At 48.1% G+C, this 16,305-nt stretch overlaps 1 protein-coding gene across 3 annotated transcripts in view; it reads left to right on the forward strand.

Annotated features, from left to right (window-relative positions):
- The first annotated feature begins 8,355 nt into the window (after positions 1 to 8,355).
- Positions 8,356 to 16,305, forward strand: part of MYZAP (myocardial zonula adherens protein) — a 93,009-nt gene continuing 85,059 nt past the window's right edge. For all 3 annotated transcript variants that reach the window (XM_012783040.3, XM_012783039.2, XM_012783042.3), the window contains exon 1: positions 8,356 to 8,563. In XM_012783040.3, the coding sequence (XP_012638494.2) occupies positions 8,489 to 8,563 (75 nt within the window). In that variant the 5' untranslated portion in view covers positions 8,356 to 8,488. The remainder of the gene's footprint in view (positions 8,564 to 16,305) is intronic.

The raw sequence follows: 16,305 nt of genomic DNA on the forward strand, positions 1-16,305 counted from the left end.
CCATGAGGCTTTGTGTAGATGAGAAATGGCACCACTTCCTCTGGTGGACACAGCCTCATGCTGGGGACACAGCTATCAGAAGGAACCTTAGCTCTTCCAGCCTGAAGCCTTTGTGCTGTGAACAACCTCCACCACGCCGTGCAGAGCCCCTGCCCGAAGTGACCACTGGCAGCTCAGAAAGACCCCTGCCAGCCAGGGCAGGACCAGGTGGGGACTTGGGGAGAGCAAGCTGAGCTTAAAGAACCATTGTTCATATCCTGTGTTTTATGGTCAGCTTCATGCATGCCTTGGCAGCTATCATGGAAGCCTGTTTGCATGAGTCCATTCGAGGCATAAAGACAGAAAAATAATGTTAGGGAGTATAAATAGTCTTCTTAGGATTAAAACATGAATGCTGTTTGAAGTTTTGAAGTTACATGGTTCTCTTCTTACAGGCTAAGAATAGATGCATTCTCTATTTTAATCTGTCTTAATGGAGCAAATCAAATAGAGGAATAGAAAGGCTTTCATTCTTTCCTAAATGTCTTACATTGGCACTGGTACGGAACACTCTATATTCTCGCTTTGAAGAAATTGTTCCAGATCGAAAAGAGTATGTTGTCCTCTCTCACACTCGCTGCTACCGAAAAGGGAGCAGGCAATTCCTGGTTTTCCTTAGAAGGGGCTTCACTCTTCTTGAGGGCTATGACAACTGCAGTCACACAGTTTATGTTTTATGATCTCATTCGAGCCTCACAACACCCCTGGGAACTGCTACTATTATTTTCCATTTTACAAGTGAGAAGATTCTGACTTGGAGAATGGAAATAACTTGCCCAAGACCCCTCGGTTAATATGTGGCAGAGCCTCTATGGAGACCAGGTTAGTTGAGCTCCAAAGCCTGGGCTCTCTGTTAAACAGTGTTTGTCCGATTGGCTCCTCTGATGTGAGACCTAGAATCCTATAATCCCAGGGCTACAGACTTCTGGAATTGGAAGGGAATAAATGCATCTACCGTATGCTCCCTTCCCCACCTGGTGCCCAAGTCCTCTCTAGTCATCTTTGGTGAGATATCTTCACCTGTGGTCTCAGACCCTGGGCCTAGTGCAAGTGTTGGGTGACGGCATCAGAAAAAATTGGGGAGGCTTATTAGAATATATATTTCTGGGTGTTATCCACTAAATTGGAATATCTGTGGGTCAGAGCCCAGGATGTGTTGTGAACAAGGCCTCACGTGGCTTTGGTGTGCAATCTGGCCTGGGAACCTGGCCGAGGGGGGATGGGGAATGCCCTGCCTGCTCTCATGGTGGCCCTGCCCATCATTCTCATGCTTCCCAACTTCTTTCCTTTGTCCCCTCTCCTTGGCTAGCCCTGGCCTTAAAGTTGCTCCTTAGATTGTGTTGAACTCCGTCTCCCTGCAGCTTTTACCTACTGGCCCTTTTCCTACGCTTTGAATTGCACAAAACAAGTCCAACCTCTCTGCCACAGTGACAGCTGTTCAAGAATCGAAGTCACCTAATATGTCTCCCAGTGTTTTCTTCTCTAGGGACAATATTCCCCGTTCTGTCATTGGCATCTCCCATTATTTAGTGTCAGGTTCTTATACCGTCTGGGTCATGTTTTTTCTGAAATTATTTGGGTGTTCCATGTTCCTTTAAAGTGTGGCACCCAGGCCTGGGCACAGTTGGACCAGCACCCCACAGTAGGGACTGCTTCCCTTCTGGTTCTAGACTCTGCCTTCCCCTGAATCCAACGTGAAGTTAGATAAGATGTTCTGGTGCACAGAAGGGTGGGTTTCTCTGGAGCTACTGGCCATGCTGACTTCACAGGCATCTTTAGCACGTGATCCTGCTGAGCTGGGTCTCCTAAGTCCAATGCTGTGCTACTGTTGACTTCGGATCCAAGGTTGGGATGGTACATTCATTTCTGCCAGATTTCATCTTGTCAGGTCCTGCTCCTGCTCCAGCCTCTTCATTTCTTGGATCCTGCCTCTTGCATCCTTTTCTATAGATGCAGTGTTCTTTCCTCTGAGTCTTTCAGGCTGTCTGTGTCCTCACTCTTTAGTACCAGCCTCTGCAGCCTGGGTGATGGTCATTGTTACCCCAGGGATTTTACTCTGAGTAGTGACGCATTACATACCCATTGGTACCTAAATTTATATAGAGATATATTTGTGTACAGATATAATATATAGTCCAGGAGTCCTCAAACTACGGCCCGTGGGCCACATGCAGTTATTGTTGTCCGTTTGTTTACTTCAAAATAAGATATGTGCAGTGTGCATAGGAATTTGTTTATAGTTTTTTTTAAACTATAGTCTGGCCCTCCAATGGTCTGAGGGACAGTGAACTGGCCCCCTGTTAAGTTTGAGGACCCCTGATATAGACATAGTAGACACAGTGGGCACCACTCAAATCTCCTTATCCCCCCTGTTACCTGCTCTGTGTGTCTGTTTCCTACCTTTTGTGTTCTTTGATGCTAATTGTCTATACCTATGACTGCCAGAGGATTGTCTTTTTTTTTTTTCCCTCCCAGAGGATTTGCTATGGACATACAGGTTCCTTGTCCCTAGGAGTGCTGCAATGGCTTGGGAGTTCACCTTCACCCCCCTACCCAGGGATCCTCGGCCAGCGACAGACTAGTGTAGGAGTATAAGTGCCTCAGCTCTTTCATCTTAAGGCAGGACTAGCTCTGAGGTGCAATTTACAGTCCAGAGCTTTCCAAGGGATCAGGCAGAATCTGGAACTTTACGTAAACCTGCTCTCTTGCTTATTTCTTCCCCTTCCTGTGTCCGCCACGCCCTTCCTGGTTTCTCCTGAGAGCATCGCCTTAGTGATCACATGCGAGTGATCACATATCCATCACACGTATGATGCAGGTGAGTCCTTGGCTTGGAGTCTGCTTCTAGGAAAAACTGATCTAAGATGAGAGTCATAGCATATATAGACATATCAGATGCTCTGCATGAATATGAACACATAAACATTTCGGGGCTTTACATTTTTAAAGGAAAAGGAAAAATATTTTTATTTTATTTTAAAATAAAAATTTTCCCCTTTATAGATTACCTATTTTCATTTTTGGTATAGATTCAAACTCATATTTTAATTTGTCCAAATGACAATTACTGATTAGTCAACAATTTAGTAGCTTTGGGGGCAAGTCTCCTAAATTACTCAAGGAAGCACATGGGCCACAAAACGAGTTGATCTTTGAATCATACTGTTCAGGAAGGTCCCTAATTCCTTTGACATTTCTCACCTGACTTACTCCTTTCCTTTTGTTATTATTATTTTTCGACATTGGGTGGAGCCTGCTTCCTCTTAAAGACAGTCACCAGGATGTCTTCCTGAGAAAATAAATACATAAAATCTCTGCCTTTGCATCTAAGGGTTTTCTGTTATAAGCTCATCGTAGCAGCTACTTGGAGAAGTCAGAATGATCTTTTAGATCTTCTTCTTCATGATTTGTCCCTCTGTGTTTGATGCTTGGTGAAGCCCCAAGGTTGATAAAGTAATCGCTCATCCTTTACTTCATTTATTTTCTCCACTGATTCCCCTTCCCTCAAGATCTATAGAGGTATTGGTCAACTATTTACTGGGATGACCTACAATTCACAAAAATCCTCCAGCTTTTAGTTGATCACTAAGATCTGTTGATTTTCTGCCTTTTGAATCTCTCCTCTCCTTTCCATTTCACAGCCACGCTCTGCCCTAGTTCAGAGCCTCTTTATGTCACATCAACGCTATTCCAGTACATTCCAAAGTACTCGCCCTGCAGTTCCTGCCTTCCACACGGATGGCTGTCTCTGCCACCTGCCATCACTCTTAATACAAACTTGATCATGTCACTGACTGCTTGCAAACCTTCAATAGCCCATCATCTACAACCAAGTCTCAACTTTATTCAAGCCTGTTTGCACTCTAACTCCACCCTATTTTATGTCTTGCCATTCCCTTCTGCCCTGGAGCTCAAACTGAACTGGTGTTTCCCAGCTACTCCGACCCCACTGTTTCCCCTAGCTCCTGGGTCCCCTAGCTCCTTACCTTTTCCTCCTCATTTTTCATGGCCAGATCCCATGCCACCATCTGGGTGAAGCCTTTCCTGTTTATCCTGTCTGCAGCAACAGCAGCAGCAGCTTGTCCTCTGCCCACCATAATGCTCTGGACATGCCTCAAGTCTGGCCCCAGCCCAGTATGGAAGTTGACTGGTCAAGTACACAGATGCTGGAGCCATCTTGCCTGGGGTGGAAACTTAGCTCCGCCACTTGCTAGAGTTGGTACCATGGGCAAGTCACTTTACCTCCCTGTGACTCTGTTTTCTTGTTTGCAAACTAGGGGACAAAATAGTACCTAACTTTGTCATTGAGTTGCTGTGATGATTAAATGTGTTGATGCATTTTAAGCTTTTTGAACGCGCTAGGTGCCATATAAGTGTTAGCTATTATTATTTTACTTGCTAAGTGCACGTCTCTCTTTCCAATTTGATTGTGAACTTCTAGGAAACAGGGACTGTCTGACTCATCTCTGTGTCCCCAGTAGGTGCTTGGTGCATACTTATTCAATGAATTGGCTTATTGCAACTCTGCCAGTTGCTTGTTTGTTCATTTGGGTTAAATGATGAGCTAACAATTATTTTCAAAGAGCTTGTATTCCCCAGGTTGGGTTGGCAGCATGTTCCAGCTCCTGAGTCTAGACAGGCTTATAAATGCTGTGTATCTGGGTAACTTGGCTGGGGTATTGGGTTCCTCTCAGTCTGCCTTCCTTATCTCTGGGCCTTGTTCCTTGTTTTTCTCAGATGCTCTGTGAATGCGGGGTGTTTCTTGTTCTACTTTACCCAAAGGGGCTTTGTAATTCAATACCCTTGTCCTTGGTTAGAAATGTGTCCTTTCTCCATTGTGAATGTTTGGGTCTGCTTGGCATTCAGAATGGGGGAACATGCCAGGACATTGGGGTGTGGTCACAGCTGAATGGAAGAGGAAGAAAGGGAAGATTCAGAGACGTAAGAGTGAAGAGGGCACAAAATATCAGGAAGCCTGGCATGGCTTGGGCTCACCTACCCTGTGCTCTCATCCAGCGATTCAGCTCCTGATTATTTCTGCCAAGAAATAGTGACAATCTTTGCTGCTCAGGGCTTTGCTGGACAAATGAGTCCCATCATAAGCCCCTCAACTACAGATGCCAGTAGAGTCTGGAGGGGATTTAGCAGAAAGCAACAAAGACAATTCAGAAAGCAGATGACTGTAGGATATGAAAGGGAATTCCAGGAATTCGGATGGGAGAAGGGGTTACTATACAGTAATTGATCACAAGAAAATGAAGGGTGTTTATACAGACATCTGGAATTTTCTACACTCCTGTGCTTCATCAGAGAAATTTAGGACAGCTCTTAGGCCTATGTGGCTATTATCATGGATAGGAAAAGATGACAACTAAGACAGTTTTGTCATAGCTCCTATTCTTTCCAGCCCACACTGTGGCAACCCTTCATTACCAATGTTCAGGGAGGGCCCAGAGCAAATGTGGCACATTTAAAGGGAACCCAGTGACCTTTTCCACCAGAGCCCTACCCCTGTCCTTCTCTCTCGGACCTCTTCCCCACTCTCTGACTCTGGAGGACTTCTTGCTGGGGCAGATGTTTTTAGCCTTTGATTCCTCTTTCAAAAAGTGTCAATCCTTCATTTTTACTTTCTTCTCCCAGAACTATTCATATTAATAGAAACAAGTGACTGTCATTTCATTTTTGACTTTATTCTCTCCATTCCAGATCCACCTTCCCATTGATTTCTCAATCTTACTTGTGTCCCCATGTTCGTTCGTTCTTTCTTTCTTTCTTTCTTTCTTTCTTTCTTTCTTTCTTTCTTTCTTTCTTTCTTTCTTTCTTTCTTTCTCTCCTTCTCTCCTTCTCTCCTCTCTTTCTTTCTTTCGGGGGGTCCCCACACGCCTCTCTCTTGCAGTTCCTTGTGACCTCAGCTACTCAGAGTTGGCCAGGTAGGGAGGGGCAGTGGCATAAGGTCACACCACCCACAGCCCTTGGCGACTGACAGCCAGTTTTGGGGAACCGACCTGGCTGGGACAGTCTTGGGGCTCTGGCTGCTTCAGCTGACAAATTGCTTGGAGACCTGGGCCCGCCCTGGAAGCTGGGTTGGCAGGGATCTTAGTTTCTGTTTTGACCACAAGTACATTGACAGCTTGCTGTGCAATACGGTTTCTTCTCTCATTCAACATTTACTGGGTACCTACCACATGTCGATTACCTGCTCTAGGTAGTGGGCAGGCAGAGACAAGGGCTCCCAAGCTGGTGAGCAGGCTGCTGCTTTTGTGAGGAACTATAACACAGTGTGAAAACGATTATGTGAACAACATGAAAAAGTCTTGGGTGGATGGAAGGAAAATGAATCCATGGACCACCCTTCCTCTCAAATGTTTACTCCATCTTGGGTGGTCACCCTGACATAAACAAACATTGATCATGGCATGTTCTTTTGACTTTGTCTAAACAACAGCCCATTTCCTTTCTCCTCAGGCCAACAAAACAAAACAGCAACAATCATTAGCCTCTCTCTACTGAGGTAACCAGGCAGATGTCTCTAACCCAGGGTGGCTTTCAACAGTCACATTGTGACCACTTTCTATGGAAAGGCAGACCCAGTTTTTAGTCTTACAAAACTCCCCCAATAGTAGGGGGCTGTGTGGAAGTCGAATGGGAAGGAACCTCTCAGGAATGACCTCTTTTTGGAAGGGGTGGGTGGATGGAAGGATGCAGAGACAGATGTAGTGAAAAGCAGCAGGCCTGAAGTTAGAAGACTAGACAGCTGGTCCTGGCTGTTCACCACTTTCCCTAATGCCTCTGGCCTTAGTTTCCTCATTTGCAAAATGGGGGTGGTAACAGCATCACCTTGTAGGGTAATCGTGAGAATTGGATGAGAAAATGCATATAAAATGCTTAGAGCACAGGCACAGTTGCAGGGAGGATGATGATGGGGATGGGGAAGAGCAGGCTCTACAACGTTAGGAAAGTCACTTATATACACCGGCCTCAGTTTCCTCATCTGCAAAAGGAGCGGGTTCCACAGGATCATTTGCAATTCTGTTCAGCACCATTTCTTCAGCATCTTCCTTGTTGGTGCCACACTAGGCAGTCAGAGAAGGGTGAGGTCCAAACTGCCCTCCAGAAGGAAAGGGGACAGGCACACACAGATGTCTCTAACAGATGATGTGGTCCCAATGAGCTGCTAAATTCCTGAGCCAGAGCATTTAGGGTGGGGGGGGGAGGTCCTAAAGGGCTCAGTGGGGACACAGTGCTTGACCTGGGCTTTGAAGGACCAGTAGACGGAGACTGTGTCTTCCTTTGCAGAAAGACACTTTGTCCTCTGGATAAAGGCCACATCCTTTAGCTAAGCACACAGGTTCCTCATGATCTGGCCTCAGCTCCTTTCTGCTTCTCCACTGTTTGTGCCACCTGCTGTAATACTTCCAGTTCCTGAAAAATGTACCATGCCTTCCCCTGCCTCCCTCCCATCTCTGCACATGCCAGTTCTTTCCGCCTGCAACTCCCTCCTGCCTCTGCCAGAGTATGGCAGAGGGGACAAGCAAGGCACCAGGGTCAGACTGGGGGTTCACATCCTGCCTTTGCCCCAGAGTGGCCGGTGCGGCTCTGCTGTGTTACTCATTCCCCGGGTGAGTCAATGTCCTCATCTACAAACTGGGGATACAGGATGATAATAGCGCCTGCCTCAAAGGATGCTTGTGAGGATTAAATGAGGTAACACATGCAAAGTGCTCCCCAGCCAGGCCTACGGTAATCACTGAATAAATATGAGAAGTTGTGAACACTTTATGTCTGGCCTACTCCTACCTACCTGCATTCCAGGTCTTAGCTTAGTCATCACCTCCCCACCACCTTTTCTGGGTCCCCAGGGTGCTCCTTTTAGTGCACGGTGTCCCTTTTTCTGCTAGTACACAGCGCCAGCCCACCAGACGGCAAACTCCATGCGGCCAAGAGCCAGTCGGTTGTGTTGGCTGCATGACAGGCGCTCAGTAAACACTGAATGGATGACAGGGGGTGAGGGTCCCATTGGTCCGAGGGTGCAGCAAGCAACTGTCGGGGGCAGCCAGAGGTGGGGGCGGCCCGCGAGGCTGAACGGACAGGTGGACTTCGACTCCGCGGGCGACAGAGGGAGCCTGGGTGTCCAGGGTGTCCAGGGCCCCTTGCCGCCCAGGCCCTGAACCTGGGAGGGCGCAGCGCGGTGGTGGGCGAGGAGGGCGCTCAACTTTGGCCGGGTCTGAGCCCTGCGGAGAAAATGCAGCCGGACGGGTCGGACCGGCGCTCGGCCCCGCCCCCTGCCCCGCCCCGCCCCGGTCCGGCCCCGCCCCCTCCAGCGCCCGCCGCCGCCGCGGCTGGTGGCCCGCGCCGTCCCCGCGTCGCCCCCGCGCAGGGCGGGCCCCGCACGCTTATTCGGCCCCGGAGGAGCGCCCGTGCCCAGCCTGCTGCCGGCCGCCGCCGCGGGATGCTGCGCTCCACGTCCACGGTCACCCTGCTCTCGGGCGGCAGCGCCAGGTCGCCTGGGGCGCCCAGCAGGAGGGTGAGTAGCTGGGGGCCGGAGCCCCCGCCGTGCCCGTGCCACTCTCCTATCCCAGCCGCCCCTCTGCAGGGGTCTGAGGATGGGGACGCGCGGGAGCCAGCCCCTGGCCGCGACGACGCCTTACCCAGGCTCAACTTTCCGGTCTCCTAGCTCGGGCTGTGACCCTCCCTCCCGAGGTTTCAGGGGCGCCCCACCGGCTGGAAGGAGAGGGCTTAGGGGATTTTATGGAATTCCCAGAGATTTCCTCCCCTTCCTGCCTCCTCTGTCGAGCCAAGTGTATTGGTGGCTCCAGTTTAAAAAGCGAGGAAGACGTTTCTGCAGTGTCCTTACCTTGAGACCCAAAAGTAGTGAAGATATTTAAAACTCAATCCTTCCTTCTTCCATTGATAAAAGAAAGAAGGGGCCACTTGTGTCCACTGGTGATAGAATGACGCTGCTTCTGTAGGGGGTTTAGGCAAGGTGGGGCACCACTTTGCAAACTAGAGGTCAGCAGCTGGCCACCCAGGGGCCCAGTTGTGTAGGACTCTGGTTTAGGCAAACCACTTTCTTCTTTCTGATTTCAATATCAGCACTGGGGCAGCAGTGGTAGCCCGGAAAGCCCTGGCACCATTTCCAGGGAAGGTTGCCCTTTGGAAGCAATGTTTCCCTGCTATCTTTGTTGCATCTTTTCTCACCTCTCCAGATGCTCTGTGAAAGAAATGCTAGGCACATGCAGGGTGTGCCTTTCACACTCCGTGTTTTCTCCAAGAGCACACTGCTAGGGGCTTGGTTTGCGGCTTTTTCATTTTTCCATTTATCACAATATTCAGTGCTTATCATTTGGCACCTCTTCAATGTGATTGAGACTTCTGTAATCATGTTTCCCCAAGGTTTAGCTAAACATGATTAAGTGGTGGTTAAGTCCAAATCAAAGCCCCCTTTGGTACTCCCATCTGTTTGCTGGCCTTGGGCATACTTACTTGCTTTTGCGTACCCCAAGCAAGTGATGGTGGTCACCTCATGAGCTGTCTTTCTTTAGCTCTAGAAGAAAGGTGTTGTGTTGCTCTTGGGTGTGGGCCAAGAGATGGGTTCTGGGGGCCGCCTGTGTATGTGTGTGTGCACACACGGCAGGCACTTAAGGCTGATGGAATTCCAGGTGTCTGGTGCTTAGCTTCATAGAGCAAGATCCACATTAGGTCCAAGTGGGTTTTTAGCCTCAGTCCCAGCCTTACTCCAAGATGGGTATTTGCATTTTTCTATACAAATGTTTCTCAATTGGAACACAATACTGATTGAGAAAGAATGAAGTCGCTGAAAAGCTAGCCCTGAGCGCAGACAGGGTCCCACCTGTGACCGGATGGCTTGAATTGCCCTCCAGAGGTGGGGTCTGTTTGGGGTGGCTAACATGATATTGTGGGTGGGTACAAATGTGAGTAGTATACCAGATAACATTTCTGAAGATTTTTTTTTTTCCTCAAATATTTCCTTTGGAGTACTTCTTTTTTTTTTTTTTTTTTTTTTTTTTTGAGACAGAGTCTCGCTTTGTTGTCCAGGCTAGAGTGAGTGCCGTGGCGTCAGCCTAGCTCACAGCAACCTCAAACTCCTGGGCTTGAGTGATCCTTCTGCCTCAGGCTCCCGAGTAGCTGGGACTACAGGCATGTGCCACCATGCCCGGCTAATTTTTTTATATATATATCAGTTGGCCAATTAATTTCTTTCTATTTATAGTAGAGACGGGGTCTCGCTCTTGCTCAGGCTGGTTTTGAACTCCTGACCTTGAGCAATCCGCCCGCCTCGGCCTCCCAAGAGCTAGGATTACAGGCGTGAGCCACAGCGCCCGGCCTTGGAGTACTTCTTTAGTTATAGGTGCTTTGGCGTCTGGCACATAGTGACACACTATTATTGAAAAGGCTTTGCCTTTTGAGTAAGATGGCAGAAATACTTTGGACTGCAGGACTCAGGGCTGCTCTGAATCAGACCATGCAGGGATGTCCGTGTGGTCTGGAAAGACAATATCTGAAGGTTCTAGGGTTCTCTTTATCTTTATGGTTTCCAACTCTGCTATGATCTGCAGATGTCATAGATGCTACCTGTGTGTGTAGAGGGAGCCATGGTGGGAAGCTGCGATCTGCTGATTAATTGATTTATTTATTAAGCATTCATAGATCTCCTTCTGTGTGGGGCAGGCCTGGGCGTTGCAGTCCACTCTACTTGTGGAGGCAGACATTGTCCCAAACTACCATCAAACAAAGTGATAGTGGCTGTAGTGGGCTGGAGGGTAGAAGCTGAAAGGAAGATTTCTTCCTGGGGCATCTGAGGAAGGCCTCTCACTGCAGGTTGTGTTCGAGTGTAGTCTTGCAGGATGAGTAGAATTTGTAGGGGAATTGACATTATTGGCACTGAAAGGAGGAAATACTCATCTAAATGGAATACATGGTATGTAGTCATGTGTTCCATAACAACATTTTGGTCAACAGCACACTGCCTATTTGCCAGTGGTCAGGACAATCGGCTATACCATATAGCCTAGGTGTATAGTAGTCTAGACCATCTCGGTTTGTGTAAGTGTGTTCTGTGATGTTTGCACAACGGCAAAATCGCCTAACAATGCATTTCTCAGAACATATCCCCATTGTTAAGCAACACACGAGTACCATATGATGATGGGAGCATATTGGACCTGCTTTGGGACAAAAATAGTTACTTGTTAGAAAAACAAGAACAGGATGTCTTGAAAATAAAACTGTAGACCAAACAAGCGAGCATTAAAAGTGTTCCTGAAGTTAAAAGTCTTTCAACAAAGCCTGTACTGTTGTGTTGTTCCTCTCTGATGACGGACAGGTGATGGTTTTGAACAGTAACATGTTAGCCATTAAAGTTGTATTTCTGTTCATCCAAAGAGCTTATCACATTAGGGACTGCAGGGGAAGCCAGGCTACGTGGCTCTAGATGTTCAAGCCAACCAGAAATGGTGGTGACAGCTGACACTGAACAGGGATTTTTCTGGGTCAGCTGCCAAGGGCAGTGTGGCCAATCGGACAGTCACCAGTTATCCTCTGTTCAATGGCTGCCACCTGCAACTTGTACTTTCTTCTTATCTGAAATCATCTCTCAAGGAAAAAAAAACAAACAAACCGGCAGAGAGAGTAATTTCTGTCAGCTGATAAACAAAGCTCTGAGAGGCATTTGTGGATATCAACCAACAGGAGTTGTGAAATTTAAAAAAAAAAAAAAATAAATCTGCCTTCAAACCAGTTGTGCACTCACTAAAAATAGTTTTATCTATGGCAACAGCAGGGAGATAAATCGGTTGGAGAATACCACAGCCAGAATGGTGACCTTGGAGAATGGGGAAGCGTTTTTTTTTTAAATATTGACATTGTTTCAAGCCTTCGAAAGGAATTTTATAAATGCCAGCTCATCTGCTGGATGAGCCTTTGAAGTGAGAGGCCACTGGTGTGGCCAGGTTGTGTGCTTTGGGGGGAAGGCACGTGTTGTCACGTGCAGCCGAGTATTCTTGGCTGAGCTGTTGGGCCAGGGTGCTGTGAGACGACGGACCTGTCGAGGATTTTCTCCGGCACCAGGCTTTCCTGATAAAAGGACTATTGGCTGGTGTCGCTGGTATCCTGGCCCCTGGGTGGCACATAAAAAACCAAAACCAAACCCAGCAAGGCACATGATAGGATTATCTCCTAGCCTGCCCTTGCTGATATTTCCTTCTGTTTGGCCAAGGCTTCCTCTGTTAAAAACTGGAATGGGCCTGCCAGTCATCGCTCCTGAGTCCCATTTCTGTCCCATGGCTCAAAAGCAATGGCCCGTGAATGGGTCCGGCAGGTGTTTATCTCGCTTCCCTTTCCCAGCAGACAGAAACGACGTCTGTCCACATAAGCTCTGTGTCATCCTTTGGGCTTCGAGGAAGGGACGCAGGATGTCGTGGGACCTTGGCATGTGGCGGAAGGAAACCGGCTGGAGCATCCACTTGGGGAGTGGAGGCGGGTCCCACTGCACCCAGAAAACAGACTGGCTGCTCACCAGGGCCCTCCCGAGCCAGCCCCCGACAGGCCAAGTGGTGAGGTTTTGGAACCATGGCATCCTCAAGGCTTAGCCAAAAGCCTCTGCCACTAAAAACTGACAGTTGCAGGTTCAGAAAAAAATGTCCCAAGCTCTGTGCTTTTGTTCTTCCATCCAGCCCTGTCCCATGTAGGATGAACAGACCTGAGCTCTGGGCACTATTAAAGAAACTTGATTTCCCCAAGACATGAGTGGAGATGCCATGGTTGTTTTACAAAGGATGTGAAATGTGATTTTGACCCATTTTGAGTCTCCAGGGCACTGCGTCCCTGCTGTAATTTACCTATAATGTGCACCCACATCTGAACAAGAGAACTGGAGCCTGGTGTCGCCCCCAAGCTTCTGGTTACTGGGGAAACCCTTTCCAGTGAGTAAGCCTCAAAGGTTGTTGTCTAATCAAGTCTGAGGAGCTGTGGAGCCAGGGTTGACTAACTAGAGACCGTGTTGAAATGTTTCCCCCTAAGATACTTTCAGCAGTTGCGTGTGTTATGGTCTTAGAAGAGTTCCCGTACTTCTCCAATGCACGGAAAAGTAATACGGTGGTGTTTACCTCTTTCCCTACATGTCCATCACACTCCTGACTCTTATTCATTCTTAAAGGCCAGAGTGATCTTTTTGAAATGCGAAATCTGTCACCTGACTCCTGCTTCAAGAGCCTCCTCAGTACTGACCGGAAAGAGTTCAAACTCCTTAGGTTTGCACCCAGGCCCTCTGATCTGACCCATGCCTGTCCAGTCCCCTCTCCCCACGAGTATTCTTCCCAGACTCTCCAAATTACTTGCTGGCACCCAAGCTTCCAGCACTGCTTCTCAGCTGTTTGCCTTTCTTTGTGCTTCTCCTCTGATGAGGGTTGCCTCCTCCAGGAAGTCTGCCCTGAACCCTCCTTCCTGTGTTCTCCTAGAGGCCTGTGCACCATGCCATAGCTAGCTGCAGCTATGATTAACTACTTGAGGAGTTTAGGGACCCTCCCTCCCCAGGCCCCGTGGGATAGGTGCTCAGAAAGAGGAGGCTCACCAAGGTCCTAAAGAAGCCACGTTAACGTCGAAATGGCAAATGGGAAAACAGGAAGAGAAGCCTTGGGATAGAGCCAGCTCATCACCTATGATCCACCTGGGCAGGAAACAGGTGACACATGCATGGGACTGCTGGCCCAGGTGAAGAGTTTGACAGTTCTGGGAAGTCCTCCAAATATTCCAGTTGCCTCATCCTGCCTCACAGTTGGAGTTTTCATTCCTTTGGTTAAGTCAGTGGTCGTCATCCCTGGTTGCACATAGAATCGCTGGGGAGCTTAAAGTGGCACGCCCAGGCCCCACACAGGACAGCTAAAGGAGAACCTCTGGGAGTACAGAATAACATGAATATTTTCTACGAAGCTTCCCAGGTGACTCTAATGTGTAGACAAGGGTAAGAATACTTCTTTAAGCATTGCTCCCTCCTTACGGCTTTCTTGTAAAGGCAGACACTCCTGGGACAGGGTTCTAGAAAGGTCCCTTGGGCCTTGTGGGATGAGGGGAAGGTGGTGGTGAGGGCAGGAAGGGGGCATCATCACAATCCAAGTCACACTGCTATCTTCGTGTGCCTTCCTGGACCTGTGTTTTCTCTCTGGATCTTGGCTTTTCAGGCACATTGTGAGCCGGAGAGAGCAGGAAGGAGAAGTTGCAATCTTCCTGTTTATGAGTTTTGTCCTGACACAAGGAAGAGGGTTTTTGGATGCTTTTATACCACCTGGAAAACATGTCCAAGTATGCAGATGGCGGCAGCCAGTTGCTGTCCCCTGTGCCACATCTTGTTCTTGGCCTGCTTTGTATGCCTCTGAGCTGAGCGTGTTTTTTACAGTGGCCTGCAAAACCTAAATATTTACTGTCTGGCTCTTTACAGAAAAAGTTTGCCCTGCCCTGATGTAGATAATGGGGCTGCAATTTCAGGGCTACAGCAGAGGCCTAATCTAGATGGAGCATGCGTTGCCTGCTGCAGATCCCAGAGATTCGATACTTGTGCTGAGCAGAGAGAGTTTGGAGTCTGTTCCTTCTGTCACAACCACAGGGGCCACACCTTCTGTCCTTAGGAGGAGTAGGGCAGGAATCCACAGTCACAAAATGGACCAGGCCCCAGAGAAATGTAAATGCATTTGGCTAATTTCCTTAGGGAAATCTGATTAGCAAAGTGATTAGCAAATCCCTGTCGTATCCCAGGGTTATCTTCTCCCCTCTTTTTTCCTGAGTTGGTTATTTTCCCGTTGGGCAAGCCATGGTGCCAGAAGCTGAGAGCCTGAGGGTACTGGATCTTCAAGAGCACCTGTAGGTGAGAGACCCAGGCCCTCTGCCTCCACAAAGGAGGCCAGAAACAAGGCCCTGGAGGACCCACCTTGCTCCCCAGGTGCCCTAAGTTGCAAACAAGGGCTTGGTTGTACCTTTTCTTGCAGAGGAAGCCTGAATGCTGCCTGCTCTTTCCTTACTGTCCATCCCAGGGGGGTTGGTTTGCAGAAAGTGGAAGGCTCTCTAGGGAGTTTCAGGTATATTCTCCTTACTTTGTTTTAGTTCAACCTGAAAAAAAAACAAAAAAAACCCACCCGACATTATTGAGCAAATGCCCATGATGTGTTGATACCATGCTGAGCCCTGTAAGGGCTATAAAAGCTATTGCCGTACAAAGCTTGCTTGTTCTCTGCTCTCTGTCTTCCCTTCCATCCACTTTGTGGTGCATGGAACGTAAAAGATGCTTAATAACTATCAGTTGAATTATTGAAATGAACTCAGATTTGAATGTTTGTCTCTTCCTCTGGAGATTTGAATGGCTCCCCTTGTCTTTTTTTTTTTTTTTTTTTTTTTTTTGAGACAGAGTCTCGCTTTGTTGCCTAGGCTAGAGTGAGTGCCGTGGCGTCAGCCTAGCTCACAGCAACCTCAATCTCCTGGGCTCAAGCAATCCTTCTGCCTAGCCTCCCAAGTAGCTGGGACTACAGGCATGCGCCACCATGCCCGGCTAATTTTTTCTATATATATTAGTTGGCCAATTAGTTTCTTTCTATTTATAGTAGAGACGGGGTCTCGCTCTTGCTCAGGCTGGTTTTGAACTCCCGACCTCGAGCAATCCACCCGCCTCGGCCTCCCAGAGAGCTAGGATTACAGGCGTGAGCCACCGCGCCCGGCCTCCCCTTGTCTTCTGACCAGAGTCTGTGCTTCTCCATCAGGCATTTGTAGATTATTAGACTTTGGTCCATACCTACATCTCCATTTTCTTCTCCTACTCTGGCTTAGGTGACTGGCCTATAAAAAAAAAGTAAAAAAAAAAAATCTCGGGACTCACCAAACTCCTTATGCAAAATGAAAAGTCAAGCCCGGAGGTTGAGTCATGTAACACCCTCTTCCAAAAGAGTAGCTGTGACTAGCATTATGCATTAGCCACATCTCCGTGGAAAGGTAAAAGGCTCCAGGCATCTACAAAAGACTACCTGCCCTCTCGACCATTCATAAGGAAATTCTTTGCTGGCCTCCCATGAACAAGGACATGCCAATTGGAACTTTAGTTCTGTGGTCAAAGTCTAGCTCTTAAAACTGAAGTCTGTCCACACTGATAATGTTGATTACAAGCTTATCTTCTCAGGTGCAGAACATAGACAAGACAAGAGCAATCATTAGTCCACCTACCCAAGAATATCTGTGAATTGATTCTTCCTTTACCCCCCTTTTCTCTTC

The sequence above is a fragment of the Microcebus murinus genome, chromosome 6 (genome assembly GCF_040939455.1).
Source record: "Microcebus murinus isolate Inina chromosome 6, M.murinus_Inina_mat1.0, whole genome shotgun sequence".
Lineage (NCBI taxonomy): Eukaryota > Metazoa > Chordata > Mammalia > Primates > Cheirogaleidae > Microcebus > Microcebus murinus.